A 16,522-nucleotide genomic window follows, 5' to 3' on the forward strand; every position below is an offset into this window, starting at 1 on the left:
ACTTCAGTGAATGTTTTTAATAACAACTGGTTAAAACATTAGGAGAATCCTAATGAAATCTGTGAAGAGTTAGCAGGTATCGTAAGCCTGAGGGGAATACTGGAAGGGTTTGCCACCGATGCCTGCAGCCCCGGCCAAGCTGAGAAAGCCGTGAGCTGCTCCTCCCATTCTGCCTTCAGCTCTGGAGCTCCTCCCTTTTGCTCTGCAGGGGCCCAAGGGCTGTTGGCTCCCCACATTCCCGGCAACTGAAGCAAAGCCTCTCAAGATTCAGGTATCAAAGTGCAGCAAACCAAAAAGTACATTGATTATTTTAACATAAAAGTTGTATCAGATTTCTCCAGCAAAGCATTTTATGCGGGATAAAAAGTACTGTGTTCCCAATGACAAGTCACTTCTTTCTTGCTGCGACGCTGCTGGGGATTATAAACAGCTGCCCTGTTCGAACATCGTGCCCATGAACACAGCAGGGATGGGAAATGGGGAAATGGCCCATGTCAGTCGCTCAGCTGCACCTGGTTTGTCATTTTTCACTTCTGATTTGTTTTAATTGCTGGAAAGGATTGTTGCACCCAGACAGGAGGGGGATGTGGGTGGGAAGGCAACAAAGAACGCTATTTGCCATGGCACATAAGAAAATCAAGCTGCTATTAAAGTTTTCAAGGCCATTTTTTCCAAGAGTATTTCAGTCTTTCTCTTTGAAATCCCTGAAAACACTTCCAGACCTGCTTAATTACTTTTCCCAGACCATCTATAAAACATCAACCAACCACCAACGCTACAGGAGGAGACTGAGGACGAGGGAGAAAAATCTACAGCAAACAAAGTGCCTTTGCAGTTTGTGAGGAAGAAGCTGCTTTGGGCACCCATGGCCAGACCTTCCTGAATTCTACTTGGATTGATACACTGCTGCCCTTGGCAAAGCCTAGCTGAGATCTGATGTTGTAAAGGCTACAATAAAGAATATTACACTACAGGAACGTTTTGCTTTCTGCCCACCCAGGCAGACACCGGGCTCGGGGCGCTGCGCTTCGTGCCTGTGCAGTGCTGCTGCTCACATGGGATGCTCCCATGTGTGAGAGAGCGAAAAGGAGGGCAAGGAAAGCTGCCCAGGGGATTTAACACAGAGCAAGGAACCGAATGGTCTTTACATTTAATCCCCTGCAGTGACTTTGCTGGATATAAACACATTTACATCCCTTTTTGGTTATCTTTATGTGTCTTCATCCTTCCAAAATAACCAGCCCTAAAGACACTTCTGAACTTTTTCAACTCCTCTCCAGCATTTATTGCCCTAATTTGGTGCTTTCTGCAAGCTGCAATTTGTTCGGTGAGTCCAGACCAATTTATTCCAGTTTGAATTGTTATTGTACACAGCAGCTGCCTTCCTTCTCAGTGAATCAATCTACTCCTTGATTCCCTTATCTCAGCTTAGGCTTCCTGACGGAACTTCACTCTTCCACCTGTGGCTGCAGGGTAACCCACCAGGAAGAGCATTCACTGACTGAGCTCCAAAGGTGGCTGTGGGATTCCTTGACCCGTTGTTGGGATCACTGCAATCTGCACAAGGAATGGGACTTTTCCTGTTACACATGCAGTTTTCTCGTAGTTAATGAGATGAGACGCACTTGCTCTGCAATTCAAACAAACTCTCGCTTCTCACCAGAGAAAAAGGAAGGTGGCTGCATTTACCACACTGCTTTAGTTCTCAGAAGCCCGGCACTTAGAAATAAAGTAATCACTTCAATTTGACAGCGAGCTAAGCACTATTTGCTGTGTTGTCTGAAAGCCTTTAGAAGGATTTGGATGCATTTAGAGGTTTATTAGGACACCGACACGGTTCGCCTGCAGACAGTGAGACTGCAGGATGGCTGGGCTGAACTGATACTGATGTGAATTACATCTAACGCCAATATAATGAGGGGCAGGAAACTTGAAAGGTGAAAAGGTGAATGGCAAGAGGCTTTGTTATAATGGCTTGGTTTTTTAAGGCTTCTGACGCTGTAAACTGAAACCTCACTTGCTTCATAGGCTTAAAGGTGATGGAAGTTGCAGCATCTTTGCTCCATGTGAAAGCACCACTCTCATATGATGTCAGAGAGGAACACTGAAAACAAATGCTGTCATCAGAGCTGCTGAGCAGGAAGTCTGATCTATCAGGAACTTTACCTGGAAATGTTCACATCAAACTGCCTGCATTTGTCAGAGATTCCCTGCACATTTTTTTGAGATCCTTTTTCCTATGCTGTACTTGCAGCTCACTAAACCTCTGCCTTGCTGTAGGCACACCCAGAAGATGGACTAAGGACAGAACCTAATTTTTCTTTTAAGTAAGGATGAATCCTCATGGAAGGAAGCCATGAACATCAGGACAGCTCCCCATATTACAGCAGATGTATCTACTAGAACAAAACCTTACTCAGTGCTGAGTAAACACTACTGCACTTTCTCCCCTTAGCTCCAACTTGCGGATTCATCACCGTGCTTTCCTTGGGCACGGCTGCATGAGGGGCACTGTTTCTCATGGCTGACAGTGGGAGCGTGGTGCCTGGGGGCAGACAGCCCAGACACCTGACAGGCTGCTTGAGCTGTGCCTGAAAAATGGGATTCATCTAAATGCTGCGGAGAGGATGGAAGGGCTGAGCCTAATTGCTCCTGGCTGTAAAAGTCCAATCTCAGTTTTCTCTAGAGATGTGCTTTGCAGGAAACACTGCTAGTGAGCCTGGATCCTTTTTAAAGGGGCTGATATAATCAGGCTTTAAAACAATTTATAAATGTGGTGCCACGAGGAATTTAAGTACAGTATTTGACAGTAAGAGCCATCAAATGTTGGTCGTTAAATGACACCAAATTAAATATTTGGGAGAAATATTGTGTATATTAGCAGTAATGAAAAGGAGTGGTCTCATGTACAATAAGGGTTCAGAACAATTTGTTGAGAACTAATGCAAAACCAGATCCTACCCACTATGCTCACAATGAAAACACGAGACTGAAGCTCAGAGCTTACAGGCAGTTGACAACGATAAAGCTATGGGAACCATTTGTTATCAAGTGACAGACAAAAAGAGTTCGGTGTCAAAGCATCCTCCTGTGCTGCATGTTATACTGGGAGCTCCAGGTGAGCACTTCAGTGGGGGCTGGAACGTGATGACCTTAAAGGTCCCTTCCAACACAAACCGTTCTATGATTCTGTGATGCTATCAGCAGCTCTCCTCAAGCCATATCCCTGTGCTGATGGCTGAGCGGCCCCTGACAGCCCCAGCAGGCCCCAGGCAGGCCCACAGTCCCCAACAAGGCCAGCAACCCCAGCCTCATGCCCTCATGGCTTCCCAGGGGCTCTGCATCACTTGCTTTTCCAATCCTTCACCTTATATAAGCACTTCATTTATCAGACAGAAAAGGGGAAAATCCATTCGGTGCTGAAACAGACTGCCACCTGCACTGCTTCCTAATGTAAGCAAATCCCGGTGGATGGATTCAGCACCAGGCTTTTCCGCTCTACCAATAAATCACTCTCAGAAATATTGTTTAAACTCTACGTGGACTGCTAACCAGCAAGAGCAGCACGTTTTTTTATATGAAATTCAAACAATTCAGTAATTAATCCAATTTCCTGGAAGAACCCAGATGGCCACGGCATATTTCAGGCATCAGATCAGCCATAAAGTATTGGTAGTATAATAATCATAGTGCCAGTGCTCTTAATAAAGGAGAAATAACTGGAGCACGTAGTGTACAGCAGGGCTCTACAAAGTCCAAAACATTGTTCCACAGACCTAATTCTTTGTAAGTCTGTGTTTGGTGTCTCATGCGTTGTGTAAAGGATTGGAAATTCTGCTCCTGGAAAACTGCAGACTATGAACCTGTGCAGACATCATCGCTGTCTCCTGCAGTGCTGGCATCCCATCCATTTATCAGGCCAGCTGTCTCGCCAGGTAAAAATAAAGCAGTGCTCTGCGTTCTTAGGGATGCAGTCAGCTCAGAGCCGGGGCTCCCTGCAGTTGGGTGGGGAGAGCACCACAAACAGCAGAACAAAAATCTGTTCTGCCCCGGGAAACTCCTCCAGCAATGGGGAATACAAATAACGCAAACTGCACCACTCCTCTCTTTCATAGTTCCCCGCTATTAACTTTAATTAACTTACTTAATTGAAATGACCAGAATTCCATCCCCTTCAAAAAATGTCTTCTCATAGACTTTGATTAGCTCCACAGAAATACGGCAGATGACTTTAAATGGCATGAAGGTGGATTTATTGGCAGCTGTGTCAGGTTTGCACTTAGCAAGGAATTGGCAGATAGCAGAATACGGCTGGAGAGGATTCAAGCTCCAAGGACTCCGAGCTGTAAAAGGATTGATCTGAAAAGCAAGGCGTAACATATTTACTTCAGTTAAAATTAATAAAAGCTTTTAACTAAAAACATGAAGAAATTAAACTTCCACTGAAAAGCGATTCCTTTCCTTCAAAGGTATGGTCAAAGGGATATTTACTGCTTTCCTCCCTCGCCGTGTCATTTATTGCTTCTAGCTGTAGGAAGGTATATTGATCTCCTTGATCGGGTATATGTTCAGAAGTCAGATTAAACCCAGAGCTGCACAAAATTACTTAGCATACAGGAAATAAAATGCTTTATTTTCATCCTAAATCAACTGTAGAAAAAAGCAGTATATTCACTGTGAATGGAAGGCAAAGAGCCCAAAGACCCAGAAAGCGTGGAGCACTCTGAGTAGCAGCCCTTTGTGCAGGTATACAAAGGCCTTGGCCAGGCTCTACAACAACAGAAAGGATGCGATTTCGTGCCAGAACATGTTCTCACTACTGAAGCATCACCAGCTGAAACCATCACTTTATTTGGTCTTGGGGGGATTTTTTATCCCGAGTTCGGTTCTTTCTTTACAAATGTCACAAAATTGCTTGTAGCGGTGCTTAGAATACCAGCTCCCACACTGACACCTCATTAACGCTGGCAGCCCTACCGCTGGGGATGGGCCAGCGGTGCCGCTGACAGAACTCTGCCAAGACGCCAAGCAGGCCAGGGCTGCTGCAATGGGGCTGCTGGGCCTTGCCTCAGCCCCACACATCCCCAGCCTGCCAAGCCATGCGCAGCTGCTGCAGCCACAGCACAGACATCATATATGGCACCATTTGACTTCGTTGAGTCATTTCAAAACCGTGTTCGGCCAGAATATCTCATGGAGAAAAGAAAGAGGAGAAAGGGAAAGGGAGAGAGGAAAGGAAAAGGGGGCAAAAAGATCAGTCAGTGTCTCAGCATTGCTACTTTATGCTATCACACCTGTATGAGGCACTTCTGTGTTAGCGATGGGACATTCTGTCTTCTTCCAATGGCACTTAAAACCCTCAAATGATATTTAACTGCTTCCGTTTCTTACAGCTACGGTCTGCTGTAAGACGGCAGAAACTTCCATGCGCACAGGCCACCAAGGGCCAGTCACACATCCTGCATTCAATGGGTTGCATTACTCTCCATTTTCACTCTCTGCTCTGCACATTGCTTCTCCTTACTTGTTCTGAACTACCCTACATGCTGTAGTGCCTTAGGAAATGCCTGAATATCATGCCTTGGGCTACATTATGTCCCAGCACAGCAGGAATACTGAACCAAATTCAAGTCAGAGACAGCAAGGATCTTTTTTTAATTCTGACTTCCCTTGGCTACTCCTAATAACTCTGGATAAAAGGAAACTGTTGGCATCCACCAGGTCTGTCATCCACAGATTTCACCCACAACAGCGTGCAGGGAAACCCACACGTGGACAGTTTGCTTACACATCCCTTTCTGAAACAATGTCCTTTTTACTGACTTAATCTGTTATCCTAGATTAACTGTAAATTTCTGCACAATAACTGAAGAATAACATGTATGCATTTGTCGGCAGCAGAAATCATAATTCATCTCATCATTCCTAATGCTTACATGGAAAAGTCAATAAAATGTGAAAAAAAGAAGCAGGGAAAGCTTCCTTTGTTCTTGACAGCCCCAGACCTATCAAGTTTTGGAATGCTGCTGGTACTGCTGCATAAATAAAAGTGTCAAACCAAGCACAAATGTAGAGGTACATTACTGCCATTTTTAGAATTTCTTAAAGGTTTGCCAGTGAAGAAGGAGAAATTCACTCCTGTCTGAAAGCCGTGCTGTTTTTTCCACCAAAAGTCACAATTTTTACTTTGGAACCATAGAAAGGTCAGCCACAAAGTCACGCGCTGAAGCCAGATCTTCATGATGCCCTGCACCGGGCCTGCACAGCAAGGTCACCCGGACAGTTCAATCCACAGATGTGTCTGCCTGCAACGAGAGAGGAAATCAACACGTCTTCATGAAACTCACTTTCCTGCTTGGGTCGTCCTCAGTCTAAATAGCAAAGAAAAATTAGGACACTTTAAGAAAAAATGGAAGAAATTGTAACCAGTGACAGATCAGCCATAAAAGCACACACTGAAATGAGGACAAACTCTGCTGTTCTTTCTAAGATATCAGAATTTTCTCCATGAGACTAGATTTTTTTTCTGTGTCAGACTCAGCATGAAGAGATTTTCGTTTTTAGAGCCATAAGGAACTTGACAAGTCAACCTACCGTAGTTAATAGTGTGTTAATCTTTACGCATAATAATGGCAAACCTACATTGAACAGGTTTGATAATAATAACTGACATGAGCTGAATTTGAAGTATACATTTCTTTCAAAAATAGATGTGTATGTAGGTGGGTGCGTTGTAGAAATATAATATACTACATGGCTGAGCCTAGATAAGCTGGCGATTCTCAAACGTCAGCATCAGCTGCACAAAGTTAGGGTTGAAATCTGCTCTCCTAAATACCTGTTCATCCTTCTTACGACACTGACTCTAAGGAGCTCAGTGAACAGAAGATAAAATAAGTATCTAACGAGGTATGACAGAAACTCTGATGGAGCAAAGCAGCAGACATCTGAATTCTAATAAATAGATGAAGTAAAAATTTACTGCCAGCAACTATGTCAAGTTAGCCATAGGAAACTGTAGCTCTGCAGCTGGAGAAGGGCAATACTCAGCAAGCCAGAGAAGCAGAGGAACCCATCCAGCTTTGATTATTTATGGTGTGATGATGAAGGAACAATTTTCCATATGAGGAACCGCTTTCAAGTTTAAGAGTGAAGCTGAAACAGAGATTTAATGAAAAATCAGAGGGGAAAAAAATCTACAGCGACAAAAGCAATACCATTCGTTTTAACAATTTAAAACTATAATTTATGTGCAAAACCAGATGTTAACTTGTCCGACTTGAAGGTAAACAACAGACTGCACTCGTGACAACCATTCTGTTGAACAGCAAACACACACTACCTAATGGTACTGTAAGTATGGCTCATTTCGTACTTCCAAATGCTATCAAACTGAGCACAAATTCAAAACAAACGCGTTTCTAAAACAAAGAATAGCTTTGCATTAAATACAGATGTATTTTCAAAAATCCCAACCTTTCATGATCTACCATAATCCTAATAGCCTGAAATGTAAGAATGCTTTCAGGCTCAGGAAAAAAGGCTTCTAATTTTAAACATTTATGAGAACACCGAGAAGCAGCTTAGAACTGTGCTTTAAAACATGTTTTCAGGCTTTAAATTGCTGAAAGCTGAGTCCTGTTTACCCATTTGGCCTGGACTACAGAAAGGAAAAGAAGTTCAAGAACATAATGAAAGTGAAGGACTGTACTTGAGAATTCCCAGTTAAATAAAAAAATAACCAACCGGCTCCTGTGTCCCAAACCTCCCTCAGCAGTACAGCGAGTCCCTGCTTGAAGGAAATGAGAGGTTGACTCTTCTTGGTTAAAAAAAAAATAGCACCAAACCCCTCATCTACATCACAGCCTCCAATGCATCATTTTAAAATGTACTTTTGGGAAGTATTTTGGAAGGACTACCTAGCCATCATTTGTGCTGTTCCTGCTCAGGGAGAACTCAGTGTCAGCGCTGCTCTTGTTTCAGTGCACTATCAGCTATAGTCAGGACATCGCATACATTAAAACATGTTTTTCGCACAAGCATAAGAACTGCGTTCTTATAGTAGTTCAGCATACAAAGTATTATCCTAAAGCAATGAACAAACCAGCTGTGTATTCAGAGGAACAGACAGTGAGAAAGAAGTTGTAAAAATCCACGGGGACTCTTCCACCTCACCAAGCAACCCTGCACTTCTATGAGGCCTTTTTTTTCCTCAGCTTCAATCTTGCAGTCCAACACCAGGCAAAACACCATACATGAAACAACATTCAAAACCACTGGCTCGTAAAGCTGCCTTTACTGTTTAAAAACAAAACACATACACAAAATATTCCAACAGCTTCCGGAATTCCCCTTGAAATCCCCAACATTTTTTAGATCTCTTCACTACAGTTTTTTTGCAAAACAGTGAGAGGCCATGCAAGGCATTTTAGGAATGATTCTTTCATCACTGCAGTCCCTCAATTACAGTTTGACCACAAGAAGAAATGAATGGAGTAGCAGTTTAGAAACAGTATTGGTGTACTTTTCAGTTTGCCTTCTGATGCATCCATTTCTGTTGAAGTGATATAGTGACTTCACAGCACCATGCAGAACGGCTGGAAAGGGCCTCTGGATCCATCCGTACTGTAGATGTGGAAATACAAGTGAAAAAGCCCTCATTACTTGCATCATAGACTCAGAAACAAAGGAACAATTTTCCTTTGCAGCTATGTCTGGGCCAACTACACAGGAATAAAAGAGAGACACCGAGAGTGTCAAGGGCAGAGTGCTAAAGGTGTTCACAGCAGTACTGGAGGAACATGGAAAGTGCTTGAAGTTCACAGTGATGCAAGTGACCTACTGCAGAATGTCATATTTCCCTGCAGTAACAAACTCAAATTACTATTTTTAAAACAACCTTTTTCTCTTTTTTTCCCCCCTTTTCATACAGCAGTCAAGCTTTGAGGGTTCCATCTCCACAGGTAGTAACTCCTGTTTTCAATCCAAAGGGCTACAGGAGGAAAAAAAAAAAAGGAGAGCTGTAGATTTTTCATTTTAAAGTCCAAAGATCCCTGCTATTACAAGGACTGTACATAACACCTATGAAACTCGGTGTCCAAAAAGACTGAAATTCAGAAAACAAGATGTAAAAGGCTTTTAAAGATAACTATGCTCTAGAGTGCAGGTTGTGTGTGTACCTTCAGAATGACCTACTGAGCTGTACAGAAACAGTTTTAGCATAAAATGCAGAAGCACAGTCGGGACTGAAATCACACTTTCAGTCTGGTTTGCCATTTCATTCAAGACTGGGGTTACTTCATATAAACTGACTTATTTCTGTGTGTAGGGTGTAATGGAACTTGAGCATCTTCTTCATTTTAACCATTAGCATTGAGTTTTTGCTGCCGCAAATTCCTCACACATGAATACTAAGTACAGTATTTCATAACCAGCCTGCATTTACCCATCTGGAAAGATAATGGATTAATACAAGTTCTATTTAGCAAAACAAAGGTGAGCAAAGATTGTAACTGATAACTAAAAAGTCACCACACTAAGCAAACCTCTGAAGCAATGCATCTCAACACAGCAACTGTAGAACTGAACCTCAATATTCACTAACACTAGAAAGTTCAAAAACTCCGTGTTTTGAGAAGAAACTAAAAATTGTCCATAAAATAGAAGAGTCTTCACAGTTATGATGACTTTGCCAATGATTACAAAGATCCTCTTTTCTTCCAAATACCTGCTTGCATAAAATGCAGTTATATCCAGCGTTAGACCAAAATTCAATCTTTTTGCTTGGTGTACCACAACCTGCATTTTGCATCCCCTTGGCTGCTTCACTGCTTCCTGAATGAGTCATTTCACTTTTAGTTAACGCATCAGCATTACTTTGATGGTGAATGTATATTTGTCTTTTCAATTTTGGATAAGTACAAAACTCCTCCTCATTGTCACTGCATTTTGCCAAATGTCTTCTTTCATTGTGCTGTTTCCAGAAGTGAGCCGCATGTTTGATCAGTTCTCCCCTAGCTCCTCTATTTCCTTGCAGAGATCCTTCCTTTACTCTTCCCTGGATCTCTTCTCCATGAGAGCATAACAAGTGAAACTTCATTTCACCAAAAGACTGTGCAATGAATTGACACTGACCACATCTGATCTGTAATTTAACTTCTCCTGTATTATGGAATAGGTCTTCAAAATCGCATCTATTTCCCCTGTTAAAAAAAAAAAAAAAAGGAATAGAAACTATTTCAGAACCAGCCATGCACTAAAGAGATGATAGTTTCTGTCCATGCAAGTTCCAAGATGACATCTATGAAACTCTTTTAATTAAGAACACACACTGTTAATACAATATCCAGCTTATTGGGAGTAGCTAAAGAACCCAATAAAGTAGCAATAAGGCTGATTGCCACATAATAGCAAAGTAAAAATAATCTTCTAATGCCACTAACCTTTTAATAAAAGGTGAATAACGTTTTTTAAAGTTCTTGATTTGATGATGTCCATTCAAACCGTTCTAGCTCCATGCTAGAAAAGTGTAAATGAGCATTTCCAGAAGCTGACTACTAACAGAAACTGTCGTGTTTGCACCTGACTGATGTGAAGCCAAGACTACAAGTCCCACCTCGCACTCCGAGCTGGAAGCAGTGGAACTTCAAATCTTACTCTTTTTCTAAAAGTTTGTAAGAGCATTAAAATAGTTTAAAAAGGTAATTTACAACTGGACAGTGCCTTCCACTAATTTAGAACAGATATATGTATGAGTTAACATGCCACTGGCTGAAGTTAAATGGATCAAAAGAAACTCAACAGAATCCTTCTTGCAATGTCTAGGAAAAGGACCACATTGTCGTTATATTAATATGCATTTATCAATACATTTTTGACAGATTACTTAACAAAACGGATTTACTAAATGATGTATTGTATGACGACTACTAATGGCCGACCAAAAAGCACTGGTACTTCTTAAGTCTCAGAACCTTAAAAATTCTCCAAGTGATACCCCAGGAAGTGGAACCACACAAAGCAATACACAGACACTGCAGTGCTGAGGCATCAGGTTAAAGCGCTGGGCTTAATAAAGCACACTTAAAAGTAAATGCACAGTGAAGTTAACAAGAACGCTAACCATTTTAATGTGCTGAGAAAATTCTCCTCAAACTCATAAAGTAGAAATAAAATAATGTTCTATCCATCTTAACATGGTACATACTAACTTTTCTCACTTGGAAAACCAAAAGCAGAGGTAATCAGCACACAAGACAGACTAGCTCACACTACAAGCTAATACCGAAGTTGGTTCACTTATTTTCTGGGAAAAAATACAAAGTGGATAAGATACAGAGATTCAAAAGATTAAGAAAAAATGTTAGTCAGATGCTCTCAACTGAACAAAATTGCTCCACTGGCAGTAGGGTATTCCTAGAGTACATGCGAAATTACTTTGGACGTTTCAGTGTCAGTAATAATTTATATTCCAAAAATCAACTAAAACATACGAGGTAACTTAATGCATTGATACCACAGAAAAAGATATTTAAATCATTACCAGTCTTACCTCAGAGAAAATATACGCCAAGAAAAATCAACAATTTTCATAATGGTGATGTTTGTGAATTTCCATGGATAATATGAAATTCCATTTTCCTTAGCATTTAAGCACTGAAAACACTCACCTTTCCGTTGCTTCTTCTGCCTCTTTTATATTCGTGTCCCTGTTCCTCAAAGCGTCTTGCATCTGTTGCTCACTACCCGAGGGCTCTGTGCTAATAACAACCCTGTGCACTTCCCTTAGGTGACCAAAGTATACTTTTGCATGGCCAAAAATCTTAGCACAGAATTCACAACACACAAACTTCTTGGGTTTGCCTTCGTTGTGATGAAGTTTCATATGCGTGCTCAGGCTTCCAGAATGAATGTAGGCCTTCCGGCAGATTCGACAAGTGTAGGGCCGTTTGTTTGTGTGTGCATTCATATGGTCCTGAAGATGGTGTTTGAACTGGAAGTTATGGTTACATACGTGGCATCTGTGCCATGGCTTGGGTACAGCTGAGTATGCATTTTTACCTGAATCAACTGATGTAGCTGATGTGGTCTCATTATGGTTGTAACTTGAATATTTACTGGCATGTGAACTGTTTAAAAAATCACCTTTGTCTAAATGGTCAGGAGACTTTGCCTCTACCAGCACTGTAGAAGTCAGTGGTGCAATTGCCTGTCCAACCATCACTGGTTTGGGTCTAATATTACGGTATTTTTTTACTGCCTCTGTTTTTTTGTCTTCAGGTGGCTGAAGATCAGCTTTCACCCTCTCTCTTACTTCTCGAAATTTATTAACGATGCATTTCTTTCGCTTGGCCTGAAAAGCCAATAAATCATCTTGGACTCTGCCTCTCCTTTTAGAGGGCGTACCATTCAACTTTTTAAGGCTGTCAACATCCACTTTACTGGATGGAGAGAAGGTTTTTTCCCGAATGGTCTGTTTGGGCGCTTGAGTCAAAGATACAGCTAATAGTTTATCAGATGCTTTAGCAGGAGCATGAAAGGCTTTCGCCAAAGCTGGCATCTTTTCACGTTCAGGTCTTAGTGAAATATCAGATATATCCTTTGCATTAGTACTTTGGGATTTACAAAATACTGAATTTTTCATTCTTGAGTAAGGCAAAATAGGAAGTTTTCCTGTTGGTGCTGGTGGAGTCATCTGTACTGCACTACCAAAAACTGCTGGTGACAGGACGGAAACAGAATTTGCAGAATTTGTGGGTTTTTCCTTTAGATTCTCTGACATAATGAATGACTCTTCTGCAGTTGCAGATGCTGTCTTCACAGAGTCCAGGCTAAATTTCACAGGATTACTTGAATTTTCTGGCTTGCTTGAAGTCTCTTTAACTTTAGATGGCCCAGAAACATTACTGATAGCAGTTTTTGTTTTGTTCACTGAAGGAGATCCAGATTCCACACAAGTGTTTTTACTTTGTAATGTAGCAACCATCATTTCAGGTGAATTATGGTCTGTTAGTGTCACTGGCTCAGATGAGTCCGAGCTAGAATGAGTTTTTGGACAGTCTTCAGCTAAGGCAGTCATGGGGGAAGTCTGCAATGAGATCTGTCCTTTGGTAGGTACCTTGTTCTGTGTATTCAAAACAGAGGCTTGGCTTGTTTTATTGTCACAAAGCAATTTGTTTCTTACAGATTGGTACCGAGGGATAGGCAACTTCAGGTTTTCAGAATGGGTCATGTTTGTTTGCTGGCTTGGCTGTATCACAGCAGGGGTGACGTATGGCAAGGCCAAAAGAGAAAACGTGCCCTCATGACCAGCTACCTGCATGACAGCATAGTTTTGAGCTGGTACCACCAGTGGTTTAGAACCAGCTGCTGAAATCGGTGTATGTTGTTCAGGCAAAGATGACTGAAGACAAGAAACCATTCCAGATGTTAAAACTTTTGGCACCATTTTTGGAGCAATGGTTCTAAACTGACTTTTCTTCTGAAAACTTTGTATTACGTCCGTAGGAGATTTGTGTTTATCTGTAATAATAGAATAACACAGACAGTAGTAAAAAAAAAAAAAAAAAAGCATTTCTTTTTTAAAAATTACTGTAGCAGAAATAAAACTGCTTGCAAAGGATACTATTACACGCAATCTTATTAAAAATATTAGTTATTTAAATGAGCACTAAGTGTAGTTTAGAACTGCAAAAGTCTCAGACAAAACAAAAATACCCTCTGAAACAATGCACATATACATTTACAAAACAAAAACAAAAACAAAAAAAAAAAACAAGAAAAAGGTCATTTCATAATGTTTCATTAGAGATTATAAGCAACATGACACTTCAGGACATGTATGTGCATAAGCCTCTTCTGATCTGGAAAAGCTGCACTAGTGTGGTCTCAGTATTCATTTGGAAGAACTGACAGGACATGGATTGTACTTAAACTTTTCACAGTGTAGAAGCTTACCGAGCACATGATTGATTATACCTTTTTATTTGATACCATGCTATCTTTCAAAATTCTCGTAGCATTTGGATTTTGTGGGTTTTACTGGATACAGGCTAAAGCTTACCTAATGAAGCTGTCAAAAAACCAACTGCAATAAAAACATGCAAACGTGTAAAAAAAAATAAGAAATCAAAGAGGACTTAAGAAGAACCACTGCTAAAAACCCAATCACACACATTGTTCATCCACTGTATTGTTGAAGTGTCATCAACTGTATTGCTGAAGTAAGTTATTCAATTATTTTCTTAAATATGCAATTTGCCTATGTTATACTCCAGTTCTTTGCTGTTTCTACTTGTGTCGGTAAATGTCATAAATGTTTTTAAGGGAGAAAAGAAGGATAATTAAGGAAAATGAAAATAAAAAAATAAAAAAAGAAAAACATACAATGTATAAAATATAAGCCACATTCAGCTGCAGATATATATATATTGATCTTTCACATGCTCCATAAAAAAAGGGTTGATATAAAGCTAAATTGCACTGCTACCATTTCATATAACAACCTCATTACCCACTCTCAAGTAAATTCAATTAATGATGCTTCTAGTTCACAGAAACTGGAACAGGTTTTGTCAAACAAGAAAGGAAACAATAACCCAGCAATCTCAATCACTGGAAATTCAATCATAAGGTAACATAAAAACTATTTTGAAAAGGCAACAATGGACATAAGAAAGAATAAATTTAAAAGAATAACATACAAATAAAATATACAAAAATAAATGGTGGAACACTAAAATATTGCAGTGGCAATGAGGTAATTCCGCAGAGGAGTATCTATTCCTTTTTAGACCTTGTATTATGAATGTGTTTACACATTGTTACAGACTGTTACAGACTTAAAGAGGTAACTGTGAGTGACTACCAACACTGGAAACTCCAGCGAGTTTATTTTAATACTGGATGTTCTTTCCAGACTTTACACACTTTGCAACATGCACTGGAAGTTACAGAGCTATCGCATTTCATGACCCAGACTCCTGGACAGATGCACGTGCACACACATGGTAGGCACATGTGCAATAAATCCACTGCCTTCAGGACACACTAGATTCAGTGCTCAATCACACAGAAACCGTACAGATCATACACAGTAGGGCTGATGCTTCCTCAAAGCCTTCGACCTACAGCATGTTTATAGAGCAACTATACAGAACATAGTCCTTTGATCCTTTATTGCCATCTAAAGCATCAAAATCCAAGTCTATCATACATCTCTTTGTACATCCACCTCACCAATTCAGTGAATCTACTGGGCACCAACTGTATTATCTTTCTTTGGCTTGATGCTTGTAGAGATACTCACAACTCCTAGATGTTCTGAGCAGACTGGACTACAGCATACATGCAAATCCTGCACCTTAAATACCACGAGATTCCTACACACAGCAATAAAGTCAGGCCTAGGAAGTTTGTGCAACATGGAAAAAGCAGAAATTCTAAAATTATCATCTTCTGCTCCAAAACCTAGAAGCATGCCCTGTTTTTCCCTACGCACCTCTGTTTTGCCCATCTCCAATAACCATACATAGATAAATCCCGATCTTTTCAACTCCTGGACTGCTAATAGCACTGAGAATTTTTGTTCATTTGTGCCCTCCATGGTACCTTCGTGTTGCTGATTTTAAGGCAATATTTTTAAGAGCTTCTGAGAAGTATTATAAATATTAACCAAACTAGACCCTGAACTTCAACACCAGTTACAGGCCAAACTGCACAATCTGAATGCATCAGATTATAGAACAGGTGTATTTTTCTTTTAGGAGAAGGAATGTGATCTTACTCCCCAGATTATGCCCGCCATTTACGGATATTAAATACTCTTTCCAAACCAGCAGCTACTCAGCTTGCCACAGTAAGCAAGATGAAGCAGTTTCCATTTGTTCTTCATGTCTGCCTTGTGTCTCTCCTTTCTTCTTTTTTTTTTTTTTTTCATAATTTCCCTCACTGATCTGCATAAACTTTTCAGGAACATCAGATTTCCAGAGGACAGTTACCTGCGCTGCACCACGCTGCAAGGTAGGAGGTTACCTCCTCTCAACTAATGGAAGAAAATGCCACGCACTTGGGAAACAGATGCCACTACAAGGATGCAGAGATGGCAGCTGAAGCATCAAGAGTGTTTAATTCATAGTTAGAAGCAAATGCTTGCAGAAATAACACATTACGCTGGGTATAAAAATAAGTACATGCTTCTCAAAAAACATTGACTTGCCTATTGCAATTCAAGATGTAAAATCATTTTTACTTAAAGAAGGCCTGTCTACATTATTTTCACAGTATTTCAAAGAAAGTACCATTCAAGAGGCCAAGATTCTCATAAAAGTTAACCACAAAATGCTGTTTGAAACAAGGCCCACTTAGATCAACATTCTTCTTCTCCAGCTAATTTAATGCTGAAGTATTGATACAACCGTTTCAGAAGGGATCTTTATACAAATGTACCTTTTCCATTTAGTGTAATTTTCTCATGAACACTTTTTCCAGGCAAACCATGTTTGGTAGCAGCCTTGAGTACAAG

At 40.6% G+C, this 16,522-nt stretch overlaps 1 protein-coding gene across 5 annotated transcripts in view; it reads right to left on the reverse strand.

Moving 5' to 3' along the window:
- Nucleotides 1–7,214: 7,214 nt before the first annotated feature.
- Nucleotides 7,215–16,522, reverse strand: part of ZNF438 (zinc finger protein 438) — a 43,133-nt gene continuing 33,825 nt past the window's right edge. For all 5 annotated transcript variants that reach the window (XM_072330270.1, XM_072330266.1, XM_072330269.1 and 2 more), the window contains 2 exons: nt 11,670–13,521; nt 7,215–10,202 (listed from right to left, as the gene is read on the reverse strand). In XM_072330270.1, the coding sequence (XP_072186371.1) occupies nt 9,590–10,202; nt 11,670–13,447 (2,391 nt within the window). In that variant the 5' untranslated portion in view covers nt 13,448–13,521 and the 3' untranslated portion in view covers nt 7,215–9,589. The remainder of the gene's footprint in view (nt 10,203–11,669; nt 13,522–16,522) is intronic.

The sequence above is a fragment of the Excalfactoria chinensis genome, chromosome 2 (assembly GCF_039878825.1).
Source record: "Excalfactoria chinensis isolate bCotChi1 chromosome 2, bCotChi1.hap2, whole genome shotgun sequence".
In the NCBI taxonomy this organism is placed as follows: Eukaryota; Metazoa; Chordata; class Aves; order Galliformes; family Phasianidae; genus Excalfactoria; species Excalfactoria chinensis.